At 39.3% G+C, this 21751-nt stretch overlaps 1 protein-coding gene across 5 annotated transcripts in view; it reads left to right on the top strand.

The window, feature by feature from the left end:
* frmd3 (FERM domain containing 3) overlaps positions 1-21332 on the top strand; it is a 59721-nt gene extending 38389 nt beyond the window's left edge. For 4 of the 5 annotated variants that reach the window (XM_069699474.1, XM_069699478.1, XM_069699476.1 and 1 more), the window contains 6 exons: positions 2127-2215; positions 3701-3775; positions 5325-5393; positions 5604-5728; positions 14934-15174; positions 16218-21332. In XM_069699474.1, coding sequence (XP_069555575.1) covers positions 2127-2215; positions 3701-3775; positions 5325-5393; positions 5604-5728; positions 14934-15174; positions 16218-16698 — 1080 coding nt within the window. In that variant the 3' untranslated portion in view covers positions 16699-21332. The remainder of the gene's footprint in view (positions 1-2126; positions 2216-3700; positions 3776-5324; positions 5394-5603; positions 5729-14933; positions 15175-16217) is intronic. The other variant, XM_069699477.1, reaches the window with a different exon arrangement.
* The last annotated feature ends 419 nt before the right edge of the window (positions 21333-21751 follow it).

Here is a 21751-nt window from a genome sequence, read left to right on the forward strand (position 1 = left end):
TACATCACTACATGTCTTTGTCAAATATAAATGAAAGGACATCCTTCCTTAAAACTGAAACAGACAAAGAACACTGACTTTACTACAACAGGTGTCTTGCATTTGGGACACATGCTTCATCTGTACGCTTGGTGTTCATCGTCCAGCAGAGCTGTGGTAGATTCTGAGCAGCACTTCTGGTTGTGCATACTGCCGTCATGTTGCAGGCTCTACTGCAGATGTTGCTCTTTGACTAACACTGGTGGCTTAAAAGTGCTTGGAAATGGAGATTACTGCAGCTGAAGCCAGGTTGCTCTTTAATCAACCAATCAGACAATCAACTAGTCAATCAATCTCATAACTATTCTCTTCATTACAGAGGCTTAAAGCAGCTCTTTCATCTCTGCTTCACATGTCAGTCTGTCTGCCTATTTGTCTGTTCGGCAACTCATGAGGGGCTGAAGATGCAGTTTTATCTTTGTGTTTCTGTCTCTTTTCTCTGTGTGTAAACATAGTCATCACTGGTGAGTAAATATAAGTAATAATAGTAGCACAAAACACTGTTGTGCTTTAAATCTGACACCTCTCCCCGCAGTTCAACCCTCACCTCACTTTATAATTGGAGGAATCTTTGTCACATCATGTTCATTATTTTGCTGTTTACTGTTGTTTGTGATATTTTGTTTTATGTCACATTGTATAAAGGTTTTCTGCATTGACCTTTCATTCAGTTTAATAATTTTTTTTAATCATTTGTTCAGTTTTGTTGCGTGTCTGTTCATAAGAATATTCTGTTCTTGATTACTCTCCCCATCCTGTGTGACTGTTGAAAAAGTTAGCTTCAGAGCCCCATCATCCCATAATCTATAAATCTGTCCATGTCTTGTATCTGATGTCATTATTCAGATAATTGTTGTTTTTTATTCATTCTTCATATCTGTGTGCATCTGTGTATTTCCATAATGTCTTTGTAGATTGTCCAAAGTTTTTTTTTTTTTTTTGTTTTTTTTTATCAGGGTTTAAATTGTTTATGACTGTCAGTTCTGAGTTTTCCACCGTGTGATGGGTCACTCCATGACTTCACTCTTTACCCTCACCTCCGTACCTTAACTCACCTGTCCCACCTTGAGCTGATAGCAACTTTTAGTGGCTTTATAAATGTCATTCTTGGCTCCCGTCTCTTTAGTCACCTCTTGATGTCCCAGCTTAGAAATAAATGTAACTGTTTAATTGATATGGTTTTAACATCACAATTTTCGATGACTGTTGAAAACTACCAAACAAATTAATTTATCGCATTCATCAGGTATTAGACAGATGTACTGCATTTCTGTAATTGCTGTTAGTGCTCCTCAAAGCTCTCTGTACTGTACTGAATGTAAATGTATCTTTTCAGAGTTTAGGAGCAGTTAAATCAAGATCATAAAATGTTAAGTCAGCCAAAGTGGGACCAAGGACAATTTGTCAATGATATTTTAACATGCAGCTCTAGGTACTTTCACACACTTGTGACCACACACACACATGGCCACTGCAGCACATGTGTGTAACATCAAAACTACATACCTGATACAACTGATGTGTGACAAAGAAGGGGCTGAGCCATGTAGCCGACGGAGTGGGCAAAGGGAACAAAGTGGAGCAGGGCACAGCTGTGAACTGAACCGCCAGTCTGGACCAGTTTATGATTCCAGGTCTCAATCTTTCTCTATATTTTTAAATAGAAATTTAAGGGTGTGGCATATCATGGCTCCAACTGTGTTACAGTAACTCGCTCTCATCGATTTCACTGTTTCCTCTCTGCCTCTTGCTCACCCTCTCCCCTCGTTGTTGAGCAGTATTGATCTTGTATCTCGTGTTACCAGACACGCAGGAATGAAAACTAGATATTTATGGGAATAAATCCCTCCTGCTCATCCATAAAGACCAATGATCTGCAAGCTACAAGCCCTCTTACTGCTGAACAGTGGCCAAATCACTATATCTGTTTAATATCTTGCTAAGCTTACAGTTTGGGGTCTGTGGGTCAGCATTTTGCGCAGCTCCTGCCCATTGTGTTCAGCACTTCTCTATTCACACATCTTCTGGTAATCTCATTGCTCTTCCTTGACGTCTTTCTCTCTGTGTCTTTGTCCGTTTCTGTGCAGAAGAAACTGGTGTTGACATTTCACACCTCGACCCCTGCAGCGTGTAAGCACTTATGGAAGTGTGGGGTGGAGAACCAGGCCTTTTACAAGTGCGTCTGCACACACACACATGCATTATTACATGTAATGAGCTTGTGCTGAATTGACTGAGACTGTGCAGGATTATTTCAGCCCAAAACGCTGCGTACATCGGGAAAAAAAACAAGATCTATAACCATGGGATTTAGATAGCCCTGATCTACTGGGTATTTGTTGCAACAGTTCTCACATGTATTCAAATGTATTTATTTTGAATTTGTTTTATACCCATCATTTCCTTTTGTTCTTTTTATTTCTGTTGAGATTTTTTTGCATATCAGTCTTTCTCCTAATTTTACAATGTACTGCGTCTCTGTGGACAATATGCTGCTTCACTGGGGAGCAGCTTATTGCTCCGAGCACTTCACACTGATCTGCAAAGATGATTGACCCTGCTGGCATGGCAGGAATGAAAACAAGCTTGGGGTGAAGGTGACAGTGTGACAACAGAAACAAAATTCTCTTTTTTACGTATGGTCATGGAGAATACAAGGTAGCAAGCAAACAAAATGGATAAGCTCTTTACCTTGATCGGGGTAAAGCAAAAAAAAAAAAAAAGCAAAGGATGCCATGTGAAGGGGTAACAGAAGCATCACTGGCTGTAAACAGCTGGCCAGATTTAATGTAGAGAGGTCAGGTTCGGAGGAAATGAGAGTTTCCGAAGGTTTGATGCAGGAATTGGAGGCTGCTTCGTGACTGATTTCTTCATGGTGCCCTTTCTAATCCACATTGTCAGTCAATCTGAAACTCCCTCTTTACCGCACTCTCTCTGTTCACTTAAACTTTACTAGTTTTGGTTTCAAAATATTTTCATATATTTTACATTCCTTTTTTATCTGTACTATTTTTATCTGCTGCAATTTCCTCATTGATCATCTTGTTTAAATACATATACATATAAAAACTCTTCCAAAAGCAATACTTTTTAAGTTATGAAGATGTAAAAGATCTCTGATAGCAGCTAACCCTGGATATTGACTTCTTAATGACAGCAGCTCGTGTGTCTTGGAGAGGCAGATGGAGAGGGAGTGGATGTCATCTCAGATGTCAGACAAGTATCAGAGCAGCTAAATCAAATCAGAGTGAATTGAGTTTGCGAATGGCAGCCAAGCAGAGCTTTGTGAACATGTGGTCTCCCTCACTTGAATGACAGCGGAGGTGTGTGTCTGTACACTGGCACCATCTCTGGTGCTCTGGAGTCTGGTTTTCACATGATAAATGATCCTCTACAAAATATAAAGGTTTCATCTACAGCATCAACTTTTAAAATGATACACCTTGAAACACCTGCCTGTACTGCCTGCTGAGAGGTTAATCTGTGAACACCAACTCACTGTAGGTACCTAAAAGATTAGTATATATCTGTTGTGTTAAGAGTTAAAGTTACCAAAAACCTGTACAAAAATTTTATTTTTTCGCTTGCACTATAAATGGTATGTAATAATACGGTCCTTTTGCATGTGTCTCTTTTTTTTCTTCCTCCTTCTGTCTGACAGGTGTGCAAAGTCAAGTCAGATAAAGACAGTTTCCAGCAGTAATATCTTCTTCAAAGGCAGCAGGTTCAGATACAGGTGAGACAGTGGGTGTTCAAGGTACTTCTCATGAGCGAGGGTGCAGTTTTTTGTATAGACAACATAACGACACACAGAAGTGTGACAGGAAAAGATGTGTACTGACTGGTGTGATAAAAGAAAGTAAGAAGCATCTGTGTGAAGACAGACATTTGAAAAAGACAAAAGATAAAAGAGGAATCACATGAAAGAAAGTTATGCTTGAATTTAACCACTGACAGCAGTAAATAATCTACACTCTTTCGGTCCTTTGCTGTTGCACCGTTCATTTTATTATTAATATCATTAATTCAAAATATTTGCTGCTAAAGTGACAAAGATCATTGAACATCCTGAATCACAGCAATCTTTTTGTAACCTTACATATTTTAAATACTGATGTGCCAGTTTGAGCTCATCGAGGTGCTGCAGATCCAAACTGCTGCTTCTCCTCGTCGTACATCAGCACCTACATCCTGCTTTCTGCGATTTACTGACGCTAATATCAAACGAAAGCCTCTCTATAAGTCTGTTATTGAAGCCATGTTAGCCCTGATTCTCCTCTCAGACAAAGCTCTTTACCAGGCTTACACTTCAGTCTGCTCCATTTCATCAGCGAGCTGAAGCAGTTTGGCTTAAGGGCTCAATGATGACTAATAGCATATGGTGGAGTTTGCGCTGAAATATGGGAAGTGGTCATTTGTGTAAATGCAAAACAGGAAAGAGATTTGTGTCCCACAAATGAAGGCAATTTTTGTAAATCAGAGCAGATCAGATCTTTATACAAAGGGTGTTGATCCAGCTGACTCCAACGTTTTCCAGCAGGCAGTGTCAATGTGACTCTCTTGAGATATGAAATGCATGCCTACCACGCCAGATGTTTTATTTCACCCTGCAATTTACCACCCAACCATCAATCTCAACAACAATAGACTAATTGGTGGGATGGTGGAGCCTGCTGGCTTTGAACAGTGGTTGGAGTCCAGAAACTACAATTGCCTAACAATAAGTCTAATGGAGCTGCTGATAGCTGGCAGGAAACTGTCTGCTTATTGGAAACTGTTAGGAACAGCACTGATTCTGAGCAGCAACAGCAAAACTAATCAAAAATATATATATATATTTTTATCTTTTATGATATTAACCACCTCAACTATCTGTTGCCAAGTTTATCTGAGACAAGTGGAGACTGAAGTCTCCAACTTACAGCACCTATGAACAGGGACACTAATAAAGACATCATATACTGATTTCAGCAGTTTTCAACTGTCAATTATCAAATTTAGAGATCTTATCAATTAAGTGTTACATTCTTGTTGATACAAAAGTACAAGTGATTGATTATTTTTTTTCATCTTGTGTGTATGGACAGTGATTATAATCCGTCAGTGTCACTTGCTGGCCGCATTTTATTGTTTTCTGCTGTTTCTACATTTTCTTCTATCTTGTAAATTTTTTGGTAATTGAATTTGGAAAATTAAAACGTGAACGAATATTAGTTCCTGCACTTTTTAACAGCAGTTGCACCTCTTTGTCTCTCTTGCCACACATGTTTGTTTCTCCCTGTTAGTGGAAGAGTAGCCAAGGAGGTGATAGAAGCCAGCTCTAAGATTCAGAGAGAACCACCAGAAGTATGCAGGTAAGAGAAAAAAAACACCTGTAATCCTTCATGGTTGTACATGGTTAAAAAACTGCTATGGTTAATAACCTATTATATTACATGGGAGAATGTATGCACAGCAGACACGCTGTCATAATGCAAGAGTATCAAACAACCAACAAGTCAGTGCATCTCACAAAGCAGTCACTGTTGTTGTTGTTGTTGTTGTTGTTGTTGTTGTTGTTTCAGAGCCCAATTTGGTCAGAGTAGAAGTTATAATTCTCTGAGCCATAAAAATCTCATCATGAACATGGAGCCTCTGGTACCAGCACTGCCCTCTACCAACGAATACGAAGAGACAGCCGCAGACAGCGGTAGGGGGATACTACTTACTCTACACACAAGTACACACAACAAACACACACACATGCCCTCCTGTCACGAACCTCTGGAAAGTCATACGAGGTCTCCCATGTGTCGGACGAAGCACATGCGCAACCTCTCAGACGCAGAGCGTTAATTGAGCAGCTGATGCTCACCATCCCTCCATCAGTCTTGTCTCCCTGGAGACACCAATTGCCGCACGCTAAAAATACCCTTCCCATGATCCTCCCTAAGGATCCAACCATGCCTGTGTGACTTTGTGTGTTCTTACAGAGTAAAATACACTCTGTGACAGCACAGAAACACAGCTGTATACCCAGCTTGGGTTATCAGCAATGAAAACTCAATTAGAGATTATTTATTTGTCTCCAAGGGGTCTGTCTCTGTTTATGCCCTTGCATGCTACTGGGTGCCTTTGTTTGTTTGTCTGTTTTCCTGGATATGGGTGTTTGTGAACATTCACTGGTTGTATCATAAAAGGGAAAGTCAGAGCTATATCTACAGTAGTTCAACTGTGATCACTGGTTATATGATGTGTGCTAGAATATGTATAATCATCATTTCTAAATGATCCTTTTTCCCTTTTCAAGCATTTGTTCAGTGCTTTACCAAATTTTAATCAGTATACACTCTAAAACTTTAAAAATGTTTCTAATACATGTTTGCTAAAGAGAGAATGTCATCCCCCGCTATAATATTTTTGTTCTAAAAATATTCTGAGAATATTATAGCATAATGTTATGGTTTTTGTTGTTACATAGTGTCCTTTACAAAGGTAGAATAACATTCCTAAAAACTTTCTCAAAATATTTTATCATTTTTAAAATATTTTTCATAACACTGTCAAAACATTATGCCCTAATTTTTTTTTTTTTTATGTTTTCAGTAGCAAGTTTTTATTTTTTTCAGAATGTTGTTGAAGAAAAACTTAAACTGAAAACCTTCCTAGAACCATTCATGATTTATTTCTTGGATCCTTTTAGGCAGTATGAATTAAACACAATTTCAAGACAAGGTTTAGAATTTAGGACAGTAGTTAACAGAACTGAGTAACACAGTCTTGTTTATCTGATTCATCACAAAAAACTCATCAATAACATTTTTATTTTTCTAAAATGTGTGCCTTTTTTTTAAGAGATTACTCATAAGTGCTTTCAAAGTTTCCAGGAAGAAACAATAATGTTGTACAAATAATGAAGGAAAATCTATTTTCTTGGTAAAAGAAAAGCCCCAGTAAATAATGATTTAATGCTCTTTATTATCAAAAACTTTTTCCTCTGCTTACTTGCCTGTCAACAAATTAGACATGTTAAAAGCGACCTGTAGAAAATACTGAGCAGTATATTAGTTCCTCGATGATTAATATAATATTAAATATTTCTATTGTAACAGACTTCTTAGGAAATAACGAAGAGATTTTCAGCCTGCAAAATAAAGCATCACGTATTATTTTGTCAAAGCTGTCTCCCCACGGGATGGTCGAAGAGAAGGATCTATTTTTCCCTCTCTGAGGTGATGTGGCCGAGCAGATCAACACTGCCCAGGAGAAAAACCAATGAAGCGGCACAGAGCAGTTGGTATTTTAAGGCTTTTTCCCCAGGACACAACCCACACCAGATTTATGTAGTCCATAAAAAGGGACTCACAACACTGTAGGTGTTAGTTTCCCTCATGACATTGTTTTTGCACGTTATCATTATTCTCTGTCACTTTTTCTCTCTGTTATTATTCCTGACACTCTCCACGGCAACCTAATATCTGATTGAAGCATAAATCTAAGCACAGTGTAAGGTTACCCGGGACAATACAAGAGCAGGGATGGAGCAAGGCAAGAGACAAGAGATGGAGAGAATATAAGAGAGGAGAAAATGGACTGTAGGGCTGAGTGGTTGAACAAAGGTTAGGAAGGACGCACACCAAGAGCTCAACCTGGAGATAAGGATGGGAAGGGATGGAGAGTGTAAGGCAAATTGAGGGTCATATTACAGAAACATAAGAGCGGTGGAAGAAGAGGCAAAGAAAACAAAAAAATATACAAAATATCAGTCCAAAGAAATAACACTTTGTAAATATATATTGCAATAATATATATGCAATAATCATATATATGCAATAATCATATTTTCAATAATAATGTTGAACCAGTAAAATTATTAGAAATACTTCTGTACATTGCCCAACTAAATCACATGTTGTTTAATTGTATTTGCATCTTTACTAAAAAGAATGTGTACAGACCCAGAGTAGGCGGCCAAAATGGAAGTCAAACATGAACAAAAATCATGCAGGAGTAACATTCAGGGCTTGAGAGGCAGTACCTTTTTAAGGCCTGAATAGAATCTGAGGATTCTCTTCTCGGCCTGAGCCACTGCGGATCATGGGATTAGAGCTGCCTGTCATCTGCAAGACAAAACTAAGGGCAAGTAAAGTTTAAAAAAAAAAAAAAAAAAACAGTCACTGTCATCCGTAACGCAAAGTAAAATTGTGATGTTCCCCGTATTCTCACTGGAAATCAGTGCTGTACTGCCAATCAAGTATGCCAGGATAAACCCTGCTGCATCAGTGGGCCGCTGAACCGTCAAAAAGTCCATAAAATTGTTTACTGAGGCCGTTTCTTTCTTTGCTGGCCCTCTCTTTGTGCCTGTCATTGTTGTCCTTGTAAAGACCCTGGATCTACCACTGACTTTTCATTGCTGTCTTTTCTTTTCTCCATCCATCCATCCATCCATCCATCCATCCATCCATCCATCCATCCATCCATCCATCCATCCATCCCTCCGTGCTCACCTTCCTTCAAACTGTTGATAGACTTCTCTCTCTCTCTCTCTCTCTCTCTCTCTCTCTCTCTCTCTCTCTCTCTCTCTCTCTCTCTCACTCTCATGGGTCTTGTGACATAATTTACGGCCACCCCCTCTCTTTATCTGCATCCCATCCTCTGTCCTCCTCTCTCTGTCTTTCTCTCATCTCCCCTCATCCTATTTAGAGTAAAATCAATTCTTTCCTGGCTCAGGGTCAAAGAGCTGCAGTGGGAATCATCTCAGCTGTCTCAGTTTGTCAGCTTGGGAGGGGCAGGAGGTAGTCATCAAATCAAGGGCCCCGTGCACTACTGCCAGTATACAGGCTGAGTAATATAACGAGATTCAATTTGAAAATGCATTGTTTCCCACTGCAGTTCCTGCCAATCGATGTTGTCTGCCACTCAATAAAATATTGATGTTTTAGCTGCAAATTATATAAAAGAAAACAAATGGTTAATAAAAACAATATCACCGCAGAAGGTGGCGAGACAATCGCACGAATTAGGATAACATTACTGACATTTGTCCAGACTCTCCTTAAAGATGTTTATTGTTTTGCGCTCAGTTCAGTACAGACCAGAAGAAATACAAACAGAGCTTTAGAGAAAAGTCCCTCACTGCATGTAGTGGGTTTGCTTTTCAGATTGTAAAGAAGGTTAGAAAAATGGTCCCATTACCCCCAGCCCACATCTTTCCAATACAGTATTGTACATTTTAGTGACTGAAAAGACAAGGAAAGATTGTCCAAAAAATGTGTGTTGACCTGCATTTGAAAGATAACTTAACTGATCACTATGATGACACGTTTTCACCCTGCAGATGTGGTTGGACAACATGTCAAACAAAGTAGTTTGTAACAAGCACACCCCGACTGATAAACAGTGAAATGCTGACTGTTTTAAGAAGACTGCTGCAAAGACTTTGGGATTGAGTGTCCTCGAGATGGTCTAGGATCACCGTCTAAATTCAGTGCACTAATCTCAGCCATTAGAGAGGAAACAGGAAGCTGACCCAAGGTCAGTGCTGACCTTGTTCTGTTTGTACAGCCTGTTCTGTTCTTATCTAGTAGAATCCATAGACACACACACACACACACGGGCACACACACACACAGAGTAGTTATATTTTGGCTAGGACTATCTGTGCAGGTTTCATTGGGATTAGATTTCATATTTGTATCTGACATAAGAAGTTTCATCCACAGTCCTGCATCACTTAACACAACCCTGGAAGTGATAACAACACATCTTCTGTTTTCCTGAAGCAAACAACTAAACACTTCATATTTATGTCAGATTTTGTCCCTTCAATATCCACTCACTCGTCTGTAGTCACAAGTAGCTCAGAGGGTTCTGTGTGAGTGAATGAAGTTTTGGAGTATAAGCGACTTACCATAGGGTGAAACAAAAATAAGTGTATCTTGTAGAAGGAAAGGCAGAGATAAAGAAAGACTTGCACAAAGGAAAAGGAAAATGATCCCCGTCCCATACAGGGTCCGGCCTGCCCCTCTGTAATCAGAGTTAGATTAGGTGCCCCTCTGCAGCTAGGACCACCTGGTTATATATAGAAATTGCAGCTTTGGGCCTGATCCTCCTCTAATGCCCCCTCCAGTCTTTGTTAACATCACTGACATTCACAGTAGGGTCCACCATGTCTGTGTATGAGAGAGAGAGAGAGGGAATGCGTCTGGGGTACATCTCTCACCGTCTCTATCAGTGTGTATGTATAGGCGTGTTTTTTCGTGCACACGGGTGTGTGTTGGAGCTCAGCCGGCAGTCCAGTCAGTCAGGGTGTGGGGGTCCTTCTGTAGACAGCTGGTCGTCAGCCTGAACGATGGAGCTTCTGGAGCACAGAAACAGCAGTGATCTTGGAGGCGGCCTCATGCAGAGTAGTTTGGAATTTGGAGTTAGTGACCGTCCCAATGTAGGCGACACACTGATATGTGGGAGCCAGGGCCAGACAGGGGGACTCGAACTGGACATGACACCAGAGAGACTGCAGGGCGAGGGAATGGAGGAGGGAGAGGCCGGGGCTCTCCAGGTCTTCCACCCGGGGGAAGCTGCAGATGAGCGAGCATCAATTGTAGTGGCTGAAGCTTTGAGGTGCCAGGTGACGATAACAACACGACGCAGCCTGCATCTACGCATAGCCAATCACACAGCACGGGATGTTTATGTACGACTGGTGGGGCATGGAGGACGCATCGCTGGAACCAATACTGGACCTCCGAGAAACACACTGGAACAGAGTAAGATTAGTGGAACAGGCAGGAATATACTAACATATACAGGAGGTATGGTCAGTGCAGTGCAATGTTTTACAATTCACTGAAGTGCTATTCATACTGGAGACTGAAGTAGAGGCCTTTCCATCTTCCCAGTGCAGATTTAAACATGTATTTCTATAGTCAAACCAAGAGGTAAGTGATTGTTTAGCTCAGTAGTTGGGTTGCCACGTCTGTTGTGGCAACCGCCTGGTGCAAACTGTAAGTGCAATCTGCCAAATATCCTGTGACTCTCAAGAGACCTCTTTATTGTAAGTGTGTGTGCGACTGTGTGAGAGTGTGTGTTTGTGCTCACGTGATGAACTATGCACAATGCATGTCAAGGTAGCTACATTATACACTATACACTTATTACAAATCCATAATACTTACAGTACAGCACGGTGCTTCAGCATGCCATGTTTGATGTCTGAACGGCAAACAGACTTGTTGTGAATTAACAGACTGAAAGATTTTGAAAACACACTTTAATTATTTGGTCGGTGGATTCGTGAAGGTTTTGAGTGGAGCACTAACATCGGTTTTCATGCTTTTGTTGCTGTTGTGAATGTGACTGGAATTATTATTACTAATTAGTGATGTATTTGATAGTGATCATTTGATTTTGAACCTTTGGTAATTGCATTCCTGTTGTTCAGTATGAACTTCGCCCTCAGACCTTGATGCTTCTCTTTCTGGCTTGATTCTATAGTCTTCCTTTTGGCATGATTCCTTCTGAAGTGTCCTTGAGCCTGAAACTGAATCTTCGTCAGGTTTAGGAGTGATACTTTGTACATTTGATCCTGCTCTTGATTTGATACTGTTGATGCAAAACTGCAGCACATCGCTGAACTTTGCTGCACTTAAGAAAAACAACTTAGAAAAATGACTTGAAGGGAAACAAGATTTTAAACTAGTTGTAATCCTTCAAAAACAGTTGAGATTAAGTGTGTTGAATAAATTTAAAGAGAACTGAGTAAACATTTAGCACAGCAAACAGCAGATTTATTTTAGCGCACGAGCACAGTCGTACAGATAAATATACCTGAGAGGTGTTTGGGTGCTGAAGATGAGGTTGTATGACAATGATGAATACGTCTGTCGACACTTGCATAAAACGCTGCTCTGTGTGTGCACAAGTCTGTGTTTTGTCTGTGTGTGTATGGTGGCCACACAGGAATCTAACACCTTGTAGTGTGGATCACCTCATAAGGAGAGGTTTGTGTCTGAGCTAACAGAACAGAAAGCAGACAGCATTATAAATGGGAAACAGCAGCAGTGTGAATGTCTTGTATCTTTAGTTAACCCCTTTATGTCCAATGCTTTTTTTTTATTTTTTTATTTCCACTTGAAAAAAAATCCCCAAATTTGGTCTGTAAAAGCTGTAAAACTGTAAGACCATAATTAATAACCTCAGGATCCATGGATAAGAGACTCTTGGGAGAATTTTGAAATACAATATATCTCCTTATCACAAGGTCAGAGTGAGATATGAAAGACTTAAAAATGACCATTTTTACTTCATTCTCTAAAACTGTAGATCAAAGGGAGAAGAAAAAAAAATCACAATTTTATTTGTCAGTGACACTGGTGTTTTTGAGCCTGTACACAATATCCTCAACTGCAACTGTACCAAATCTGTTAGAAAAGAAATTAAGCACAACAAATACTACTTCCAGCAGCACCAGGCTTTATTGAATTTTTAGCAGTGTATCGATATCATATCAATATTGTAGTATGTCATAATGTTGTCTCTCCCTGGTTTTAAAGGCTGCATTACAGGAAAGTGACATAACTTTCAGACAGTTCTACCTGTTGTCTTATTTACCTTTACCCACTTAGTTATTGTATCCACATTACTGACGATTACGTATCAAAAATCTCAGTTTTGTCAATAGCATCCTTAAAATATCATTGCAATGTCGATTTTGAGGTATTCGGTCAGAACATTACTAATATTTCATTTTGTCCACATCTTCACTGCTTCATTCATTACACGTACGGCCTGGTGTCAGTAAAGGGACCTCCAGGGGTGAAGGGATTAAAAGTTAAAACTCAGGATCTCTTACTTCTGACTCGGCAAAATAACCTTTTTCTCCTTCTGGTTAAGTCATATTAAAACTGAACATTGCTTCCCACATAGTTTTCACTAAGCAAATATTAATCCTACCATTTTCATACACTGATAAAGTCATTTTAGTCAGCTTTCTGTGCAGCATCATCAGTTGGTATTTCACTTGCAAATTATAGTCAGTTAAAGACACATATAAAGTGAATTAATGGTGGATCAGCTGCACAAGTCTACATACTGTACCATCGATATTATGCATCACATAATCAAGTCTTCTTTTTCATCATAGTAATACAGCTAATTTAACACATCATAACACCCGTCATTAATGAATAAGACTTGAGACCCAAGTGTGAAAATCTCCTCTGATTCATATATTTTTACATCTAATAAATCTGTAATCTGTTACAGTCTGGTATCGTACTACTGTGTGCACTGTGCACTGTGAGAAGATGAATTATGATCAATTGATTCTATTTCTGGAAAAGTCTGGTGAAATATTTTACGAAACCCGCATCCAGTAATGTTTCAATGTTGAACTTTCATGTCTATTTTCATCATTCTACTTCCAGCTTCCTCGGCTCTGTGCTGTTTTTATTCTGATCCTGTTTCCATGTTTTTCAAGTAACTATAATACCGCCATCTTTTCCCTCCCTGAGTTCACACACTTGTTGGCTTTTTGCTGACTGTTTCCATGGTAGCTGTCACCACTCGCTCCTTAGGCTTTTCACTCCTTCACTCTCCCTCTTTTCTTTCTTCTTTAATTTCTCTCAATTCCTATTTGAATCAGTTGGCATGGTAACTGATTAGTCACTTTGGCCTTGAGTTCCTGTGTCTGATTTTATGTTTCTTGATAAAATCGAGTGCTGTGAGTTTGTAGCAAACAAACATCTGTGATTTTATTTGATATATGAACCTTTGTTTTTCAACCATGGACTGTGAACTTTCTGTCGATGTATGATTAACGATCTACGGTGGTTGTGTTTTTCTACATAACTGTGTGTGATCATGAGATAGTCTGGATTAGAGGTGTTGACTAGCTGAGTCATACGTCACTGGACATTTACTCCGCAGCTCCTATTAAATCCACAGCAGGAAGACAGCTGGGCTTATTTTTAACACGCACGCACACACACACACATACCACATTCAGATTCATTTTGTGCATCGAGGCATCAATTATGTCTCCAAAACTCATCATTAAGTCAACACCTAAGAGTGAAGCAGCACACAGCTGCTCTGTTTTCAGGCTACGTCACATCAGCAGGAATAATGTTCACTATTCATTATTTTATTTTAATGGAGCTATAAATTGAAATCAGCATGCAGAAATACAATGACGAACATTTTCATCAAACATCTTAATGAAGTTCACCATCATCATCATTATCGTCACAAACTGAATAACAACCTGTGTTGTTATTGTCCCTACTGGCATTCGTAGGCCAAACGCAATGACGTCCATGCACTTGAAGCCAAGCAGATGAGAACACTTAAATGCAGCCAGTTTGATGTCAACAAATTGTATCACTGCCCTCAGGGTTCAAGCAAGGTTGTGTATGTATTTTAATTTTTGGATTGTTACCTTTTCATTTTTCACATGATTTTCCTCTATCCTTGAGTAATAATACAAGAGCGACATCTTGTGGTTTACGGTGTTCAACTGCAACATAAAAAGCACTGCGAAGAGGGCCCTTTGCCCCGGTTGCATACAAATACACATTCATACTGTGAACATGGACACTGTTGTCCACTGGAACACACAACAGATATTAAGTAACTAATCATACCAAAAAAAAAAAAAAATTATATGTTGCAAAAATACATGTACATTTGATATTTGTGAAGTTTCCTATTTTGCAAATGTATTATTATAATTATGATTAGCAGTAGAGTTATTATTAATATTTTTCTTAATATTATTAGTGTTATTATTGTTGTTAATAAACTGACAGCCTTCCAGTCAAACTATTAGGTCTATATTCTCAAGTTAATGGATTATTCTCCTTGTACGATGTAAAATTTAAAACATGTTCCTGTGTCTTTCTGTATTTTTCCCTCAGCAGGTGTTGTTGCTGTGAAGGACTCTGTCCCCTTGTCTCCTCACAAACCTTCAGCAGCAGCTGTCAACACAGAGCAACAAAGTATTGAAGGAGGAAACTCTGCTTTGGACAATGACCTGCAGCCTCCCCGTGTTCCCATGGAAACCTCAAGTCTCCGGGCTCAATCGCCCAAAGCTGAAAATGAATTGGAGGAAGAGGACGAGGCCAACGGCACCCTCACCATATCAGAACTCTCCTACAGGTCTGTAGAGTTTTATAATAAACAATCCAAAGCAGCTTTAACCTGTAACCTGAAGCGCTCTTTACCTGTTAAAAGTAAAAAAAAATTAATGATTTTCCAAAACTATGTTGAATATGTCACAACAAAAGCCGCATCTTGGTGTTGCTATAGCAACTCCAAGCCACTACCTGGGGCTGCCACTGAGTCCCTGTTTTCTAACAAGAAATTACTGCGCTTTTCACACCGCACTCAGCCTGGATCACAGAAAGCTTTCTCATTGCCACATTCGTGACACATTCCAAAGTGGCCTGACCCCGACTTTAGCCTCAGGTTTGTTAGCAGGGTTTCACCCCCCCGGAAATCAACTAAACAGGTGCCTAGAAGATGCCAATGTGGAACAGGGCTGAGGTCAAGTATGTACGTAAGTCTAGTTTGTAAACATTAGTTACAGACATTTAACCCAGACCACCTAGAAGTGCAGTGTGAATCATACAGCCCTGAGCATTTAACCCTGGGAAAACAACGTGTGTGAAAAGTGTCAGTAGACCCAGGGCTTTTATATGAATATGCAGTATGACAAGTGTGTGTAGTTTAACAAGGAAAGTAGTCCTCAAAGTCGCTTACAATTGTTCATCCAGCAAATAAAAACTTAATTTTAAAACTGGAAACAGTGTAAGAGGCACTTGCAGTAATGTGCACACCTCTGTTGCCAGCTGAACAAAACATGCAAATCCATTGTTTCCCTATGGGACTGCGCCTCTGGCTAATTGCATGCTTTGGATTTTTCTAGGCACTTTTCTTGTGCAAACAAAACTGTTCTCCTTTCCAGCATCACACCCAGATGTTTCACTTGACAAAGCTCGCGTTGCCATTTTCAAGACACAAAATCTTTACAGCCACATGTATTTTTAAGCATTTATCTTATTTGAAAGTTGTCGGTGTTGCTGAGCCCTGGTCTGACATCACCTTTGAGAAATGTTCCTTCTTTTAGGTTCTTGTTCTATTGAGTATGTAATAAAATGTGTTTTCTAAATGTGTTTGACTATCATCCCTCTATTCTCCAGCCCCTGTGCCAGCATGCTTCCCACCCCGGTGGACGACAGTCAGGGAGGCGTCGACTTGCTCTTCTCCTCTCCGGTCCAGAGCCCCGCCAGGCTGTTGAGGGAGCTCCACGCTGACCCCGACATTCAGGCCCAGCTGGAGGCTGAGAGGGAGCGAGACCGGGCCTACGAACGCACCCGACTGGCTGCGAGAAGTCGAATGAGCGGCGTTCTAACCAGCAGCCTCCGCCTGCTGTCGTCCAATGAGAGAGTCAACGCATGTGTGCTGAGCGTTGCCCGCTTTGTTGCCGTGGTAATGGGTGTCCTGCTTGTCACTGTGCCCACACTGCTGCTGCTGCTGGAGTCAGACATCGATGTGTCATTCCTCCACGAGATCCGCCAGACGCCGGAGTTTGAGCAGTTTCACTACGAGTATTACTGCCCACTGCGACGTTGGATCCTGTGTAAGATCAGCATGGCCATGGAGAACCTGTGGTCAGACTGAAGAGGAAAAGAAGGACGGAAAAGGAGACTAAGGAGTCACTGCAGCGGAAACAGATAAGCCCAAATGTCAGTCTTAACATGTGGTTTAATCTTATATTCAGTCTTAATAACTGTAGCCTGTCTCTTGAGGTTAAAGTCTGCCAATGGGATGAAATGATTTCACTTGTTTAATAGCAAGTGCATTTTATTATGCAAAGCTGCAATGTATCACGTATTGTGGCTCACAAAATTATGTTTCATTAAAAAGGGAAGTCAGATGGATTTACTGGCAGTGTTCCCACAGTGAGGTGCCTCTTTGAACAACATAGTTTCCAACTAAATTACACTGAAAAAAGTAGAAGTGTTTCACCATTTTGGCAGATGTCTTGAAGGAAAGAAGAAAAGAAAAAAAGATAATGGAGAAATACAATTTTAATCATAAGATCCGATCACTTGTTAAGACAGACACTTCTGACAGTGATAAACAGAAAAGAAAGAGGACGAGACACTGTGTTCAAGGAAGACCTTGTGGAAGGAAAATAATAAATTAAGGAAGTCATGGATGGAAAAAAAAGTCCCAAAACGTAAATGGCCTGTTCGCTCCTGATGCTGACAAGTTGATGCAGAGACTCTTTAGTAAGTATCACAAACCATTCTGATTGGTTCTCATCCTCAGAGCAGAGCGCCTGATTGGTCACAGAGCCTGTCAGTCATGACGGAGTGGGTGGGAACAGAAAGAGAAACGACTGATTTGAATGCAACAATAGCCACAGTCAGAGGTACATTATATATATTTAAAAAACAAAAGAGAGATATTGATAATTAATACCAATCATAAAAGTTGTTTTTAACGTTTTGTACATTTTTATGTGATCCAGATCTTTCAGGAATTTTTCAGTCAGAGGATCTACTTTGATCTTATTTTCAAATTAAGAGTTTACAAAAGATTACAAAAAAAAGCAAATTTATTGAAGTCTTTAAGGGTGATGGGTGTTGAGAAATTTTAACTATTTTTTAAGACTACCGTCAACATTTGTTGACTTGGTAGCACCCTGGGTTTTTTCCTACAGAGGTTATAGCACAAATCTTTTACACAGAACACAGATTACAGCTGTTTCAGATTATGTGATGTCATTTTGGAAACCGGAGGAAGGCAGGAGAGGAACTTCAGCCTGTTTGTGATGTTAACACGTGTGTTTTGTTGAACTTCTAAATGTCTTCTGACCTAAATGTTAGCTCATCGGTTAATGCCATTAGGGCATCTTTCAACATCAAAGACAGTTTTGACTGAAGATGTATAGAGAAGAATTCAAGGGAAGAAAATGTTGCACAGGCTTGTCAGGAAAAGTTACTGTGTGGTAAAAATAACCATGATTTTGGACTTGAGGTTGGTCAGTTGTTCGTTGATAGTGTGCTAGTATGGTTGGGTCTCTATTGTATGTTTCAGGGTGAAATTGAGGAGATAGGATGGCTCAGCCAAAATGAACAGAGGAACAGGTATGCATGCTCCAACTAGGTAGATGAAAAATAAAGGGACAAGTGATGTGTTGACCAACATGACAGAGGTATTATGTTATAGATGGGGTGGATATTTAATGGTTTCTGGTTTGAGTATGTTTAGGGCTGTGTTCATGGACAGTCACTGGTGATATGGCTGATGTCCCAATACCCACGTACATAGTGGAGGTATCCTGAGGACTACAGAATCAAATTTCAATAATATCGAGGCAAAAACAGAATAAAAGATAGTACAATAATAGACACAAAATGAACTGTAGATTTTGACCTAATGCTATGAGAGTGTGCTACTGTTTTTAATACAGTTAATATGATTGAGCACTATGACTGAGTATGAAACAAAACCAAGACTTATGTTGCCCTGATAAGAAAAGTGTCTTTTCAATACATGGAGCCATCAGTATGTTGCTTGTTCAGCCTATAGACGGTGCCTGTTAGTTATAGTATAGTGGTCTGAATGAACAGGAGCACAGAGAGGTACAGAGATGAGAAATGACTTCAGATAAAATCAAAAACAGGTATTTCAAAAAATTATAATAATAAAGTTCTGTTCAAAATGTAGTTTGATTTGGATCAACTTCTCAGGAAAGGGCAATAGCATTTTATGTTCAAAATAATGTGTCAAAAAATACTAAAAACATTTAAAAATGCATCTAATCACAGCATAATTATAACCAGAACAGTCACACGTCTTGTTATTATGCTATTCTGAATATCCGAACACTGTAAGTGAAGCCAGACATAAATATGGCCGCAGACTGTCTGGGTTGTTGTAACCTAATTTAACTCAACTCATGTATGTATCCATGTCATTTTAATAGAAAAATATAACACAAAAAGCTGTAACTGTTGAGAGCCAATTAATTGCAGTTCGGCCCTCACGGCTGAACATGCCTACTGCTGGAGTTTACTTCAGCCAATCTCTCTATCAAAGCTTTCACACAGTATTGTGAAGAACTGAAGTAATGCTTTAAAGTTTATTTTCGGAAGTCACTCTCCATACTCAATGTGAGTTGGCTGCTACAGAAGCCACTGCAGTGCACATTACCATCAAAGCCCTCATATTCTCCTCTTTGCTGCCTCATATATCAGCCGTGTTGTAATGTAACTCTGTAGACTTTATGCATTAAGAAGCTTTATGCATATAGCAAATATGCAGTAACAACAAAAACACTTATTTGGGACAAAGCATTTATTTTCCTATTACAGCACATGCACTGAGTTTCAATGGTGAAACCAAGCAAAGGGCCAAACCACTATAATGACAATGTTTGCATAACAGATTCTGAGATGGATGGAGCTGATGTATGCTCTGCTAAATGACCACCATCATCCCATGCTAAGTAGCAGAAGGGGATCCATCCTGTCTTCATTTGTAACTGTTCCTTTCACGCACGGACCTTCTCGGGCGAGTCACTGTAGATTTAAAATTTTCAAAAAAAGACTCTGTAAAGGTTTTATGTACACAGCTCTACAGACATAGTTCCTTTACTTCTGTGCTCCATCCTCCTCCAACCAAACTCTCTGCTCTCTTTGCTGACCTCTCAATGCAAATTGCATGCCCTCATCTGTAAATACAATGTTTATAGCTGTGGCAAAAGAAAACCCAGTGTGGGTACAGATTTCTTTCCTTTCTTCCCTCTGTGTGTCTTGTCCGTGTAAAGCGATCTGGATATAGGCTTGGCTGTCTCGACCATTGTAGATCAATGCATGTTCTCTGTGTTTTTACTAAAAGGAGAAAAGACTTGAGTCAAACACAATTTGGCATCGTAGCAGTTTAAACTGCTTTAAAAAAAAAACAAACTGAGTTTTGGGCTGCATTTTTAACCTCTGACTTGACAAGACTGGACACACGTGGTTGCTAATTCTTGTCAGCTTCCCATCGGGTGAGCCGGTCGAAATATGTCTCAGTATGCCGCAAGAAGTGGATGACTTGGAAATGGTCGTTTTAAAATCTTCTAAAAACCAACTCTAAATTTGTTGACTATTTAGCTTCATCGTGCTTTGGCTGCGTGTTTGTAAATCATTTAAAGCCAGATGCTAAATGCCAGTGCTAACACCTAACCTCATTGCTAACACAGCACGCCAGCATGTTCGCTGCTGTATATCATAGGCGGGGTTGGGGTTCATTCATTTTTTTTTTTTTTTTATTTTAAGAAAGGAAAACAGTTATAATCACACTATCTATTGAATATTATAGGCGTTACCAAGTGGAAAGTAAACCTTTCAAACCTCTTATTGCAAACAACTAAAAGGCCTTTTGGTTCTGTGATTAAAACAGACTTGGCACTGGCCGTATATAACTGTAGCGTTATATTAGTTTGGAGCTCATTTATTATTTTAACAGCTTTCAAAGGGGAATTTAACCACTTTGAGATTTAGCTCTTATTTTGAGCTACTGAACTCGAGTTCCTGTGTTTGACAAACAGCAAATAGATGGACTGAACGTTTGTTGCCTATAAATAAAACTGTGATAATAAAAAAAAACATTAAAAAAAACCAACATCGAGATCACACAGCAGTTGATGTCACCTCTGAGGTATTAGCCTGATGCTAATTCAGCAGTTCCTGACATGAGTCAAGTATTTACAAACCTTAAATTGAATTACCTGTCTTTAATCAATACTATAAAATAAACAAAAGTGCTTTCCCAAAAACTGGTATTCAAACTATTTCAAACTTATACACAATTACTGTTTTTAATTAATTTATTTAAGATTTTAAATATTTGAACTCAGGTCTACTATATGCAAAACTACTGGACATCACATCACAAGAGGAAAATGAACTGTATATTAATTCAGTGTTGTGTGGGCATGTATAGTAGCAAATTCTCTTGCACGGTCCCTATGTTGTTTTTATTTGTTAGTCAAACTTGTTTTGTTGTTTTATTGGTTAGTCTTTTTTTTGTCATTTAGTCTTTTAATAAGAAACTCTGGGAGATTTAATTTGTGAAGAATCAGAAAAAAAAAAGAAGGGGGAAATAGTCCCTAATGACCCCCTCTCTTCTGGGACAACCAAGCCTTATGAACTTTGTGAAGTGAAAATTTTGAATGTTTGTATGTTATAAAAGAAAACATGGATTGTTTTATATGTTAATACTGCCACAATAAAGCTCCCTAATGAATATATATTGAACTATGGTCCTTGTGACGATTATTTTGATGTTCTCACATTTTCAATCAACCATTTAGACCAAACATTTCTCACCACTTTTCATGCTTTCTTTAAGCTTTGCCTCTCTCCTGTGGTGGAAATGAGTTACTACAGTTTTTGTTGTCGTCGCTATGGTGACATTTGTGGGAGCAACACAAAGATTTCTGGAAGACAGGGAGTGTTCAAACCTTCATTGTCAGGACTTTTCTCCATTAGATTAGAAATGTGTTTGTATACATTTACCCAAAGAAATATTGTAGGTGCTACAATACCTTCTGTAGCTACTGGAACTGTCCTGAGACAAACAGAAGTCAGGAAAGCTTCTAGGTAAGAGTGATTTATTTTCCTAAACTGAATTAAACTGTAACTGTTGTTTTAGGCAGAAATATGTATCACCAGAA

The sequence above is a fragment of the Brachyistius frenatus genome, unplaced genomic scaffold (genome assembly GCF_029030835.1).
Source record: "Brachyistius frenatus isolate BFR_SWC_R1_liver_20210118 unplaced genomic scaffold, ASM2903083v1 Contig_30, whole genome shotgun sequence".
Lineage (NCBI taxonomy): Eukaryota > Metazoa > Chordata > Actinopteri > Embiotocidae > Brachyistius > Brachyistius frenatus.